This window comes from Lynx rufus, unplaced genomic scaffold, assembly GCF_022079265.1.
Source record: "Lynx rufus isolate CCGP_SWC_20201006 ecotype Redwood Valley unplaced genomic scaffold, mLynRuf1.p SCAF_7, whole genome shotgun sequence".
Lineage (NCBI taxonomy): Eukaryota > Metazoa > Chordata > Mammalia > Carnivora > Felidae > Lynx > Lynx rufus.
In genome coordinates this window covers 113,027,318-113,042,681 of record NW_025814889.1, presented here as the reverse complement: position 1 = coordinate 113,042,681, position 15,364 = coordinate 113,027,318, and the positions used below count along the sequence as shown (strand labels likewise).

Genomic DNA, 15,364 nt, shown 5'->3' with positions numbered 1-15,364 from the left:
TGTGGGGATAAGGACTGGGTTCTGGGTACATTTTGAAGATCAAGCTAGCAGCATTTGTTGATGGTTGGGCAGAAAGTGTAAGAGAAAGGATGGGTCTAGGATAAAGAGTAAATAATAAAAGAAAAAGAATAAGGTATTTGCATGAATGGCTTAGTATATTTAGAGGAAAATAATCATTCTCCATTATTTCATTTTGCAGGTTGTCTACCTTCATAACAACAATATCTCTGCAGTCGGGTCTAACGACTTCTGCCCACCTGGATACAACACCAAAAAGGCTTCTTATTCAGGTGTGAGCCTTTTCAGCAACCCAGTCCAGTACTGGGAGATCCAACCATCCACGTTCCGATGTGTCTATGTGCGTTCCGCCATCCAGCTTGGAAATTATAAATAACTCCCAAGAAAGCCCTCGTTTTCATAACCTGGCAAAATCCCATTAATATCGTTGCTCAAAAAAAAAAAAAAAAAAAAAAAAGAAAGCTAGATACTGAAAACCTAACTGCAATGTGGATCTTTTCCCCACATGATTTATAATGCATATAAAGCCAAATATGCAGTTTAAATAATTGCCTACAATAAAAAAAATAATTTGCCTGCCATTTTCAGAATTCTTTTTTGAAGCTTTCTGTTGATGTTAACTGAGTTATTGCAGATATTCTTATTTCCCTAAACATAAAATTTGGAGTAAATGTGTATATATATATGTATATGTATATATATATATATATATATACATGTCAACAATTTAGTAAATCTTTTCTTGTCTAATTTTCAGAAGGAATCAAATAAAAAATATTGATCTTCTGTAACTCATAGGGTCTTAGATTCTTTGACATAACGTTGAACTTCAAATTCTATCTAGCTCTGTATTAAACCCCATTATTACTGGTAAAGCCTCATTTGAATATGTAAATTCAATACAGGCTATGTAAAATTTTTGCTAATGTCGTCATTTTGAAACAAATAAATTTACAAATACATTCAAACTTACTATTGTATAAAAGTGTAATTGTAATCTTCCCTAAACTCAATTTTCTGAAGAGAGCAGACATTGTGTTCTTGGCAAAAATAGCACATCTTTTCAAGTTCTCAGATATTTCGTCTCCTCCTATTTTTTGACCCTTGTGTATTACAACTTACATTACCTATATTCAGTGCTGAGCTGATAAAGCACAAAGCTGATTTTTCCTGATTGGTCTAGAAAGCTGGTATTTTCAGTTACTAAGATACTAAACAGGTTTAAAACATCATGTGTATAACCAGGGCGCTCGCTTGAATATTTCTATAATTACTCGATTAATATTCTAATATGGTAAATATTAGAAACATTTCTTGCATTTGGTTAAATCTTCAAATTTAGATTTATTTTCTGCAGGGTTTATAAAGACCTATCAAAGCAGACCACTCAGCAAGCCTGGGGTAATAGGCTGATTGACAAAAAGTAGAGATTTATCATAAACTACATTTATGCTCTCCACATCCAATAAGCAAATATGTGAGAAGAGTTGTTTTTTTCTACAATGTTGCATCTTTTGTGTTTGCAAATCCTGACAACCAAATCCAAACTGGTTTAAACCGCAAAGGAAAACTCAAACCGTCCTGCCATTGGAGGAGCCCGTAGGTAAAATTTGATCAGAGTTCCAGCCAAGTTTCTCTGCATCTCTTTCAACTTTGTCTTCCTTCATTACATTTTCAGGCTGGCTTCCTTATGGTCAAAAAAATGGGTCTCCCTCATTATTTACCACTCAGAACACAAAAGCTTATCAACACAAAATTTCCAGGGGAAGTCATGAGATTCCCTCTCATTATTACATAGCAACTTCACAGCCTTACAGAGTATACATGAGTCAATACTAATGCTATTCCCATTTTGTAGAAAAGTCAAATACTGGTAAATACGTGGCAACAGAGTGTTCTCTTTTGATCTTTGTGTAAATCAGCGCCTGATAGAAAACGGAATTTACCTCTGAGAGTTCCAATGAAGGGACTGTTATACAGCGTGCACAGAGTTCACTGCACCAAGCAAGGGACGACAAGGCACCAAGAGATGGCAGTGGTGAAAAGCCATTGTTACCCCAATGGCTACATGGACAGGGGAAGAACTGAGTTTCTGGATCCAAGCAAGAGAACAGCTTTGGAGGATTTCTGTGCCCGGGGAGCTATGGTTCTGGAAGGTTGCCACATCTGCCAAAGGTGAGGTCCTGAAACAGGGTCTCTCTCCTCACCTTTTATGTCAGATCCTCCCACTGATTAAGCCTAAACGAAAGACAACCGTCAAGAAAGCTAGAAAGATGAAAGCTCTTCTTGGGGCAAGACGGAGATGGGAGAAAAATAGATCTGGTCAGGGCACTTGGAGAACAACTAATTAGCCCAGGCACTATAATTTTATCTGTAGGATTATTACACAAAATTCACCAGCCACAGAGAAACATTATATTCCCCTCCTATGTCATCCCAGGTGCCTTTTCTGAAACCCACTTATTTTTAGACTTTTCTGCATTGATCGGAGTTGCTAACAAAACAATATTTGATGAAACTTTGTCAAGTGATTAACTGAATCTGGTTTTCCATTAGGAAACACGGGCTATTTTTATAATGGCTTTGACTAAAGCAGCGTTTACTTCTTTAAAGAAATACGGTCAGTGTTAAAAATCAAAGTGTAAACATAAAATTTACATCGTCAATATTAATGGACGGTCAATTATATAGTATGCATAAATTTGGCAGGAAATAAAAATAATATTTGGATAATCCTGAGAACCAGAGCTTACAGATCTAAGCTCTAGCAAAGTCCTATTCTCCATTACAGCAGTCACCACCTGAAAAACACAGTGCTTTGTGTGAGCTATTTAATCACATGCTCATCTTTCATGAAGTAATCATGTTAGTGATATTTATTTACAGTGTGGCATCAGGCAATAGCTAGGAGAGGCTATTTATTGATTTGGCTTACTCCATTCATTCATACATTCATCCATTCAATAAACTTTTTTTTTTTTTTGTAAATATAAGTCCTGGTAGAAAGATAACAACCACAACATACATTTATTTCTGGAGTTTATTCCGTGCATACAAAGCTTCTGTGCTAGGCTCTTTGGTCCACATCTGCTTATCACAAAACTCCCATAAGAATGTACTGTTCCTATTTCACAGATGATGAAATTTAGAAAGAGTAAGTGCAGAGTCAGAATTATAACCACAACGTGTGCTGAGCCAGTTAGGATCGGCCTCCGCTTTTGCAATCGTTTCTACAACTCAAAGCATGTCGAGGCCAAAGGTGGTAGTCGTGAAAACTGAGAAGATAATCTATTCATGGCTCTTAGCGGTCCCTCTGCATTGTGGCAACAGGTGAGTGTCCTGAGGCTCAGGTGCCATAGAGATAAAAACTATCTTTTATTCAACTATATGTCTTAATTGGACATACAGTATCTCATTTAATACTTACATTAGCCCTGGGGACGACGTGTGGTTATTTAATACCTTTTTAAATCAGCACATGAAGCCCCAGAGAAGTCAAATAATTTCCGCATGGATACACAGCTTGTAAGTAAGAAAAGGCAAACATTTCATTCCTTCAATGTGTTGCCTCCTGCTACTTTAGAAAAGAATGAGTTTGTGTCCAACCATGAACAATCACTCCACACCCACAGCATCTTTTATCTTTGCCCTCTTATGCAGGGCTATAAGATAATGGGTCATCCCACCAATGTGATGTGTTACATTTCAAAAAGGACACATTTGTTTGCAAAAAAAAAAAAAAAAATGAAACTACAACACTGTTCAACCTTGAAAATGTTCTGTATCAGCACTGTCCAATATGGTACCTATTACCATAGGTAATAGGTGATAAAGAACTGATTTTTAAATTTTGTGTAATTGTAATTAATTTAAAGTTAATAGCCATATGTCGCTTAGTGACATCATATTGGATGTCACGTTTGAAATACTCCTAATGAGTTTAATTATGATTTTCATGGTATGATGTGTATTTCTGGTCATGCAAAAATATTTACTAGGCCTGTGTCTAGCTGGAGATGTAAGAATGAAGAAGATGCCATCCTTGACTTTAAGGGGATCATAGTTTAACAAAGACACAATCGTGTAACCAAATAATAGAAATACAGAGGAATAAATTTTATCATTGGAAATAGTGGTATACCTCATTTTACTGTGCTTTACTGTCTTGCACTTTGCAGATATTGTGGTTTTTGAAAATGGCAGGTTTGGGGCACCTGGTTGGCTCAGTCGCTTGAGGGTCCGATTTTGGCCCAGGTCATGATCTCGCGGTTTGTGAGTTCCAACCCCTCGTTGGGCTCTGTGCTGACAGCTCAGAGCCTGGAGCCCGCTTCAGATTCTGTGTCTCCCTCTCTCTCTGCCCCTCCCCTGCTCATGTTCTGTCTTTCTCTCTCTCTCTCAAAAATAAATAAGCATTTATTTTTTTCAACGTTTATTTTTTATTTTTTTTGGGGACAGAGAGAGACAGAGCATGAACGGGGGAGGGGCAGAGAGAGAGGGAGACACAGAATCGGAAACAGGTTCCAGGCTCTGAGCCATCAGCCCAGAGCCCGACGCGGGGCTCGAACTCACGGACGGCGAGATCGTGACCTGGCTGAAGTCGGACGCTTAACCGACTGCGCCACCCAGGCGCCCCAATAAGCATTTAAAAGAATTTAGAAATTAAAGTAAAATAAATAAATAAATAAATAAGGCAGGTTTGTGGCAATCTTCCATAATCCTCCATGGAGCCAGTTTATAGACATGTGCTCATTTTGTGTCTCTGTCACATTTTAGTAATTCCTGCAATATTTCAAGCTTTTTCTTTATTATTGTATTTGTCATGGTGATTGTTTACCAGTGATTATGACTCACTGAAAGCTCAGACGATGGTTAGTATCTTTTAGCTATAAAGAATTTTTAATTAAGGTATGTACATTGTTTAGACATAATGTTATTGCACACTTAATAGACTACAGTATACTGTACATATAACTTTTATATGCACTGGAAACTAAAAAATACATTTGACTCAATTTATAGGGATATTCACTCTACTGCAGTGGTCTTTACCTTCTTCTGAAACCGATGTAATAGTTTATATTTACCTTCAATGTATACAGGGGTCAAGGTGATATCAGAGGAAGCCACTCTTTTCCTTTTTTCCAGTCTTGCTGGCCCGCAAAACATCGATCTCCCAGAATGGTCAACAGGAGGGAGGAAAGGCTTTATCTTCCTTCTCTCTTACACCTCCCGAGAGATCTCATTCTCATGACAGTGAAAAGGGAGTTTCTGTTGGAAGGCATTCGGGTGTTCAAGGTCCAGGGCTTCACTAGATTATTTTCTTCAGAGCTGGACCTTGAGTGCCACGCTCTCTTCTCTAGTCCTGCCTCCTGCATGTGGGACCCTTCCTGTCGGAGGAGAAAGTCTGCTGTCACCTGCTGCTTAACCTACAACTGGGTGAAGAATGGGTCAAGACAGAGGAACAGAGACCACCATTTTGGACTTTGATCTGCAAAGCGCATCTTCAAATACATCTTTTCCAGCAGCTTCCAATTTTGTTCAGGACACAGAGAGTGGAGAGGCCTGGCCCTTCAGGACCCCTCTCTCAAGTAACAAGACAACTTCTTTCTTCTATATTTTTCCTTTGAAATAAAGATAAATATGGCTTGTTTCCCTGACTTCAACAGTTGTTATTTGCCCAACTTAGCAAAATTACTCAACCTTTCTGTGAGTCATTTCCTTATCTGCAAAATGGGAATGATAATAGTACCTACCTCGCAGGCTGGTGTGTGGATTAAGCGGGTTAACCTAGTGTGTAACTTTTAGACTGGAGCCCAGCACATGGAAAGGGCTCGCACAGGTTGACTGCCAGGTCACAGAGTTTGGGCTGCAATCACCTCAAGGACAATTAGGTCTTGGGTCCGGGATGGGGTCTGAAATTGTGCATCTCGAACAGGTTCCCAGAAAGGCTGCTGCTTCTTGGTCCGTGCTTTGAGGAACAAAACAACAGAGTCCTCTATTTCATGCTGGATTGGGTCTGTCTCCTGTCCCCCCTACTGGTTGGTTCCTGTGAGAAATCTCCATTGTGTTAGTTTCCTAGAGCTGCTCTAACAAAGTACCTCAAACCTAGGAGCTTGAAATGGCAGAAATTTACCCTCTCACAATTCTGGAGTCTAGAAGTTCAAAATCAAGGCGTTGCCAGGGCCCCGCTCCCTCTGAACCTCTAGGGAAGAACGCCTCCTTGCTTCTCCGCAAGGCTCAGTCCCTGCCACCATCTCCACAGGACCGTCTTCTCCTGTGTGTCTCTGTCTCTTCTCTTCCTGTAAGGACATCGGTTATATCAGATTAGGCCCCACCCCAATTGAGCAGGAATTCATTTAACTTGATCCCATCTGCAAAGACCTTATTTCCAAATAAGGTCACCCACACTTACGGGTCCTAGAGATTAGACTTTGAACATATCTTTGTGTCGGTGTGAAGGGGGCACAATTCAACCATTAGCATCCACTTTCTTTTTATCTTTATGAAATACTTAGTGTTTGTTCTTACTCTTGCTAACAATTGTGCTTGATTGCGTGTGGATTACGTAAGAGGTTGGGAAGTGTCTTTTCGCCTCTGACCCTTTGTGGTTGGGCAAGCACCCTTCACACGTTCATGCTAGTTTTAAGCCATCTTTCCATATTCAAGCGACCCAAGTTTTCCAGAACACAGCATTTATGTTCTTTTGAATGCATTCTTCTTCAATGACCTTGATCTGGCAAAGAAAATTACTATGTCATTCTCATCACATAAATCAGGCGTAAACTGGGTCTCTGCTTTCCTTCTGGTTCACTCATTTTACTGAATCATCATCATTGTCTTTCTTTCCTTATTTTCCCTTCCTCCTTCTCCATAATGCTATTCCAAGGTGCTCCATCCCCCGGTTTATGGCAGCCGCAGATGAATGCCCTCACTGCCTTATTGTCCACGCGAACAAAGAAATGCCTAATCCCTCAAGTAAACTAAAACGTTACATACAGCAGTTTCCCATTCATCCAGAGTTTCTTCTGGAAGACTGCCCCCAACGCACACACAGCTCTTTGCTAGTCTCCATTGCCCGTCAGACTCTGATCTCCCACAGCAGAGGTATTACAGGTTGTTGACTTGATATCACAGCCATTTCATTCTTCACTCGGCTGCTCATGTTTTGTTTCATTCCCACATTTACCGCCGAGGAATTTTTTTAGGGGCTCGGCTTCTGTATCCCAGCACACCATCTGTCAGAGTTACTTGGAATCTCAGGTCTGCGACAGACTGCCGATTTCACACTACAAAGCAGAACAGTGGGAAACAAAAGAAAAAGCAAGAGAGGGAAAACACCCAACTCAATGAAGTCAAAGACGAACTTAAACATCCTGGAATGTAAAACAACCTTCACATGGATTGAAATAATTTTGAAGTAAGAGACGGTCCACGTGTTCCCCTCAGTGTGAGAGAAGCAGGAAAGGACTGACTCGGGGAGTGGTGCCTCGTGTGTATATGGCTCAGCAGAGCGTGAGCCATTGGTGATCCTGAGACTTTCTCCCCAGGCCACTGATGGACCGTGAGGGCTAAGTGAATGCTTCCAGGTCGTCATGAACAAGCACAGGAACACAAATCAACTTTAAAGTCTACATAAAAAATCAAAATAATCCAACTCTCCAGCCCAGGTCTGATATGTCATCGGGCACATAGGTTTATTCAACAGAAGTTTATGAAAGCCCAGCTAGGTGCCTGACAGTGTCCTAGGGGCTGAGGTAGAGCACAGAAGGGTGTCTCACCACCAAGCAGCAGACGTCACAGTGGGAGGGGACACCACAGGGAACGACAAATGAAACAGGGAACCAGGCATGTGGGGTGGGGGGGGGGCAGGACTTGCTATTTGCTATTTGATATAAGATAGTCAGAAAAAGACCTTCAGATAAAGTGACATGTGAGCAGGGATATGAAAGACAGAAGGAAGCAAGCCCCACCTCATCCCCCACCCTCACTCCCACCCCCCCAAAAAAACAAGAGCAAGGGTGCATGGCAGGTTCTAGTGACTTCAGAGGGGTCAAATGTGAACAGAGTAAAGGGAATAAGGAGAGGCCAAGTCAAGGAGGGAACGGGAACCTCTACCAAGTAAGACTTTTTAGGCAATTTTAAAGACTACCTTTCCTCTGAGCAAGACAGGAAACTATTGAAGACTTCTCAGCAGAAAAATGACTTGATTCAACCGTCTCTGAAGGGACATCTCTGACCGCACAAATCGTAAGGCAACAAGGACGGACGCAGGAAGGCTAGTTAGGATGCTACCACAACAACCAAGCACGATATGATGCTGGTTAGTGGCAGCATATGACCGGGATGGTAGCAGAGAATTTGCCGAGAAGGGTCACACCGTGGAGGTGTTTTAAAGATACAGAGGACAAGGATGGCTGAGAAACCAAATAGGGAGAGAGAGAGAATAGAGACAGGAATGACTCCAAGAATTTTGGCCTGAGCCACTGAGAGGATGAAATCACCATCGCCCAAGATGGGAAAGACTGAGGAGGCGGAGGGGGAGAAAGAGGGGCAGAAAAGCAAAGTTTGCTTTTGGATCGGTTCGTTTTGAGATTCCGATTCAATTTCCACATAGAGGTATCGAGGAGGCTTTGGATTTAGGAGTCTGGCTCCGGGGAGAGGGTTGAGCTACAGACACAAATTTGGGAGATGACAGAATATAGACTGTCCTTCTTTATCAGTGCAGAAATGACTTGACTTTATCCAAACTAAGCAATCCCACCATACATGCTAGCAGCACATTTTACAGGGCCAATTCTGGCCTTTTGCAATGTTCTCGTGGTTTCTAAGATAAATAAACATATTATATGTTTCCCTCTGGATGCCTTTGCTAAGATCATGTCAATATTTCCAAAACAGTCCTTGCCTAAACAACACTGAGAAAGTAAAACCTCTTGAGGAGAAAGGATTTTATTGTTTTTGAAAAGGTCCCTGTATTTTCTCTTACGAGTTTAGAATTGTATAAAAACGGTTTAGTTTCTGTTTCCCTCAAGAACTCCTATTACCAAAAGTGCAGCTTGGTGCCTGTCTTGAATGTGGGCTGATAACTTGCTGATGATTTGACAGTTATGAATAAACAGTTCTGTACCATAAGGCAAACATATTCCTGAAACTGCAGAAGGTCTCAGCGGGCCTCAGACACTGTACCAGAACATTTAACTAGAAAACCTTGTGCAAATTCCACAGCCAAAGTGATTTTATTATGGAATCCTAGCATAGACAATCCTGTAATAACTTATATTGATCACTAGTTTATCAAAATTCCACACGGTCATTTGATCTGGAACCGATATATGATAAATAGAAGATAATTCTCTGGAAATAATTGAGCTTTTCCCCTCTTTTCACAAAACCAGTTATCTGCATGTGTGGGGGGGATGGGGGCAAGCCCCCTTGCAATGCTATTATGATCCTAAGGAAAAAAAAACATTTTAAATTGATCGTTCATTTATTCCTTTAATTCACACATTTACCAAAGATTTAGAATATGACAGGAACTATGATAGGTCTGGAGATAATAAAAACAAAAAAAATATATATTTTCCCCTGTAATAAATAACTGAGGCATGTGAAAGTGAGAAATTCTTTCAATAAACTTTAAAAATGAATTCAAAGGTAAGGTCTGAGAAGTTTCTGAGAGGAAATGAAAACCAAGAGTATTGTGTATTCCTTCATGATTAAAAATTATAATGTTAAACAAATTTCCTGTGGCTGTCGTTGACTTCAGAAAAAAACATCTGGAACACTGTAAGAAATACCAGGCCACCTACAAATCACAAAGCTGTTACTGAGGTCTAGGCAATGATAAACAAAGCTTATGAGACCAGATGTTTCTGGATGCTGTATTTTGATTAAGATCCTTCTCATACCATCTGGATTGATGGATGGATTTTTTTTTTTTTTGGGGGGGTATTCCTTTCTAGCTTCAGCAACTCTCATTGATAGATATATTTGAGATCTATTTACCTAAGACAAGTGGCAATAGACCTAAATTTCTGGAGGCCATGTCAGTGCAAAAAACTCCAAAGACTCATGAATGGGAGGTCCAGTTTATTCCCAGTTTGAAAGTTGCTATCACATTCACAAAGCCTACATCTTCTTGAGATAACCAGTGTCCACTTTTAAGCTTCTTTCTCAGAAAGAACGCTCCAGGCCCTAGCTGGCAAAAGTTGGAAATCAGGTAATAATGTAAACAGTCCTTTTCGCTAGAACTTCTTGATACTGGTTCTCTCTGACTCTTGCAAATTGCACACTGATTCAGAGTGTTTTTGGTTTGGGTTTTTGGTTTTGGTTTTCTTGTGGGCACGTGTTACTTTTACTTTTTTCTAATTTTAATCAGATATAATTGACATATAACCTTATATACATTGAAGGTGTACAACATAATGATTTGGTGTTGACAAAATATATATATGTCCCAAACAGATTACCTCCATGAGTTTGGTTAATCTCCAACAGTTTAGAGACATTCTCTGGGTTTTGCTTTGTAGTAGTAGTAATAATAATAATAACAATAACAATGCTACTTTGTAACGATCTGGCAGCTTTTGGTTGACAAGGACATTCACTGGTATAATCTCGTTGTTTCCCAACCAAAGGCTGCAACTGATTTATCTTATAAGAAAAAGAGACAAGGGATAAGTAACTTGAAAGGGCTTTGATAGATGAGATAAACATAGGCCTGATCTACTAGCTAGGGGATAAGAAGCTGAGCTAACAGAGTTGGGGAAGAAAGTTTTCTTTTGCAGCTCCATATTCTTACTGGTATTGCCTCTACTTTTCTCCTTTACTTCCTCATTCTCCTGTTTCTCCATTCGATCCCTGTTAAGGACTGAAAGTTTGCGATCCCTGGAATTCATAGGTTGAAAGCCACCCCTGCCTCGACAGGGTGATGGTTTTAGGAGGTGGGGCTTTGGGAAGGTAATTAGCATTAGTGAAGTGCATGAGGGTGGGGCCCTTGTGAAAGGTGTTAGTGCCCTGAGAAGAGTCTCTGAAGACTTTACTTCCTTCTGCTCTCTGCCCTGTGAGAATACAACTAGAAGTTGGCCATCAGCCTCCCGGAAGAGTGCCCGCAGTAGAACCTGACTGTACTGGCACCCTGATCAGGTACTTCCTGCCTCCAGAACGGTGAGAAATAAACATCTGTTTTTTATAAGCCAGTCCATGCAGTTTTGTTACAGCAGCCTGAGCTGACTACGATTATTCCTGCCATACATGGAGGTTCTCCACTGTGCTACACCAATGGCTCAGAACAGGGCAATTCTAGCTCATCCTTGGGAGATGCCCAAGGAGTTGTGAAGCTAGTGAGATTTAGGTTTCAGAGCTGAAGGGGATGTGGCTGGTGGTACAAGCAGCCTGTGCAGACTGGATATATATATATTTATATATATATATACACACATATACATATACATATACATATACATATACATATACATATACGTACACATACAATGGAATATTACTCAGCCATAAAAGAGAATGAGATCTTACCATCTGCAATGAGGTGGATGGAGCTAGAGTATATTATGCTAAGTGAAATAAGTCAGAGACAAATACCGTTATTATTTCACTCACATGCAGAATTTAAGAAATAAAACGAACAAGCAAAAGGGAAACAAAGAGAGAAGCAAACCAAGCAACAGACTCTTAACCGTAGAACACCCACTGATGGTCACCAGGAGGGAGGTGGGCCGGGGATGGGTTAAATAGATGATGAGGCTTAAGGAGGGCACTTGTGATGAGCACTGGGTGTTGTATAGAAGTGTTGAATCACTATATTGTACACCTGAAACTAATATCACACTGTATGTTAGCTAACTGGAATTTAAAATAAAATTTAAAAAGAGTAAATACTTGTGGGCAAATTGACTGGGACAGTCTTTGTTTTGGTGTTTACAAGCTGTTTGACACTCAGCATATCAGTTTAGTGCTTTATGCTTAAAATGGGGATGACTAAGAAAGGTGCCTACCACATAAGTTACTTAGGACAAGTAATTGAGATTCTATATGTAAGTAATAAAAGAGCACGCTTTCCCCCCAAGACCAGGAAAAAAAGCAAGAATGACTACTCTTTCCACTCCTATGAAACACCATACAGAAAATCCTAGATAGTGCAGTAGATAAGAAAAATAAATGAAAAGCAGGAAGATTACAAAGAAGATATAAAACTACCTTCATTTGAAAGTGATGTGACCATGTCCTTAGGAAGTCCTAAGACACCAATAAAAACGTACCTACAAGAATTAAGAAGTGAATTTAGCAAGATCACAGAATGAAAGGTTAATATACAGGAATTAGGTTTGTTTTTATTTACTAGCAGCACAAATACGTGTAAAATAAATTTTTAAAAAATTTTGTTTATCTTAGAATCACATAATATGTTTGAAAACTTGTGAATCAATTTATCAGGAGACATATAAGACATATACATTAAAAGAATAATTTCTAATAGAAATTAAAGACCTTAGCAGTGGAGGCACAAAAGTAAGTTCATCACTTGAAGATTCAATATTGTGAAGATAATTGCCTACAGATTCATCACAATCCCAACTGTAATTTTAAAAAGGCTTTATCTAGACATTGATGAGCTGATTCTAAAGTTCACATAGAAATGCAAACCTAATAGATCCAAACCTTTTTTTTTTTCTCACAGAAAATAAAAATTGAGGATTTCTGTTTTTAAAATTGTCCATGAAACTACAGTGTGGTAAAAAGATAGACAAAAAGACAGACATAAAAATCAACTGAACAAGAGAGAGTTCAGAAATGAGTCCACACATATACATATTTTCAGCAAAAGTAAAAAAAAAAAAAGCAACTTAATTGGGAAAGAAAATCACTTTAACAAATGGTGCTGGCACGACTGGGTATTGGTAATGCTCTACATGAAAACTAATCAAAAGGGATCATAAATATAGCATAAAAGTTAAAACTATAAAATTCCTAGAAGGTAACATAGGAGCATGCTTCCTTGAGCTTGAGGTAAGCAAAGATTCCTTACATGCAAAAACTGTGAACCATACTAGAAAAAAATTGATCAACTGGGCTTTGTCAAAATTAAAATATTTACTCCTCAAAAGACATTTTAAGGAAAATAGAAGCTACAGACCAAGAGAAAATGTTTACAATATATATATTTAACAATGTGCTTTTCTACGATAGATAGATAGATATAGAGACAAACCTTAGAAATGCAGTAAGACCATACAGCCTTAAAAAACTAAAAACTTTTGACAAGTACTTCAAAAGAGAAAAAAATGGATATAACAAACAAAAAAGTGTGATAAGATCTACCCCTACAGTCATAAAGGAAATGCCAATGAAAACCACCTGATGACTACAGTTAATAATATTGTACCGAATACTGGACATTTGCTAAGAGAGTAGATTTCAGGCATTCTTATCACAAAGAAAAAAGAAAATAGTAACTATGTGAGCAGATATGCTAATTAACTTGACTGTAGTAATCATTTCACTATGTAAGTATATAGTAAGTCATCACATTATACATCTTTAATATATACAAATTTTATCTTAAAAACAGAAAACCAGGGGCCCCTGGGTGGCTCAGTGGGTTAAGTGGCTGACTTCGGCTCGGGTCATGATCTTGCCACCCGGGAGTTCTGGCCCCACGTGGGTCTCTGCTGACAGCTCAGAGCCTGGAGCCTGCTTCGGATTCTGTGTCTCCCTCTCTCTCTGCCCCTCCCCTGCTCATGCTCTGTCTCTCTCTGTCTCTCAGAAATGAATAAATGTTAAAAAAAAATTAAAAAAAAAATAAAAACAGACAACTTAAAAAACAAACACAAACAAAACACAAGATACTCCTACTATGTACCTATGGCGATGGCTAACATTGGAAAGACTCTTGATATCCGCCCATGACAATGATGTGGAACAACTACAGCTCTCTCAAATTGTTGGTGATAAGGTGTGATGATCTTACCACCAATGTATAGGTTCTTTGTTGGTCACAGTGAGGAAATCAGCACTATTTATCTAGAGTCAATTTCTGGGAAACCATAAACTTTTTAAATTTCTATCCTTATGCCCTAATTAGGCATAAGGCATGCATTAATAATATATTGGCATGTATTAATTAATACATTTTTTGCACTAATTTTGGATTGGAGTTTGAAGAAGTTACATGTAACACTGGATAGAAAATACTATTTTGTATCCAACCATGGAAATTTGGAAATGCAGAGGCAATTCATTGTATACCATCGTATACAGACATTTAAAATTTTTTCTTTAGTATTTATTATTAAGAGAGAGAGAGAGACCGAGCACAAGCCAGGGAGGGGCAGAGAGAGAGAGAGCGAGAGAGAGGGAGACACAGAATCTGAAGCAGGTTCCAGGCTCTGAGCTGTCAGCACAGATCCTGACACAGGGCTTCAACTCATGAACTGTGAAGTCGTGACTTGAGCCCAAGTCGGCCGCTTAACTGACTGAGCGACCCAGCCGCCCCTAGGCATTTTGTTTTTTTTTATTTTTTTTTCAACGTTTTTATTTATTTTTGGGACAGAGAGAGACAGAGCATGAACGGGGGAGGGGCAGAGAGAGAGGGAGACACAGAATCGGAAACAGGCTCCAGGCTCTGAGCCATCAGCCCAGAGCCTGACGCGGGGCTCGAACTCACGGACCGCGAGATCGTGACCTGGCTGAAGTCGGACGCTTAACCGACTGCGCCACCCAGGCGCCCCGGCATTTTGTTTTTATGCTTCCTGAAGAGCCAAGGATGTTGGCTCTTAAGTTGTTTTTTAAATTTACCTCTTTTTGTTGAATCTAAAAAAGGTGATTGAAGCAGGTATTTCCTCCTTAGGTCAGCAAATTCACATTCGAGAAAACATTTAAAAGACCAGAATGCTACACGCCACTTAACTTTCCTGCTTCGTATATGAAAGGATTATTCTTTAAAAGCCAAAAGGGAAAAAAAAAAAATGACAAGAAGAATCTACAAAGTTTGTTGATTGGCTAAATGACAGCCTGGATAGAAATCATTCAAGGATGAGAAAACATTGTAAAAATAGCTCGAGCCTCATGAAAAGATCCCGTAATACAAAATAAAAGGAGGGACCGCAGTTGGGGTGAGGGGCAAAACACTGCTTTAAAGACCATTTATGTCGAAAACAGACATTTTGGAACCCTCTACCTTCTATTCCTAGTAAATATTAAAAAGTAGTAGGCTCAAAACAAGAGATGCCGAGACACAGGGAAATAAAGAGCAGGGTGGTAGAGAGAGTGAGGAAATAAAAATAAGTAATGACAAAAATAGTAGTTTCAGAAACAGTAAAGAGGTAAATTA

At 39.4% G+C, this 15,364-nt stretch overlaps 1 protein-coding gene across 1 annotated transcript in view; it reads left to right on the top strand.

Annotated features, from left to right (window-relative positions):
* Window positions 1-403, top strand: part of DCN (decorin) — a 40,934-nt gene extending 40,531 nt beyond the window's left edge. Inside the window, exon 8 of the mRNA XM_047066815.1 lies at window positions 200-403. Coding sequence (XP_046922771.1) covers window positions 200-394 — 195 coding nt within the window. The 3' untranslated portion in view covers window positions 395-403. The remainder of the gene's footprint in view (window positions 1-199) is intronic.
* Window positions 404-15,364: the final 14,961 nt, after the last annotated feature.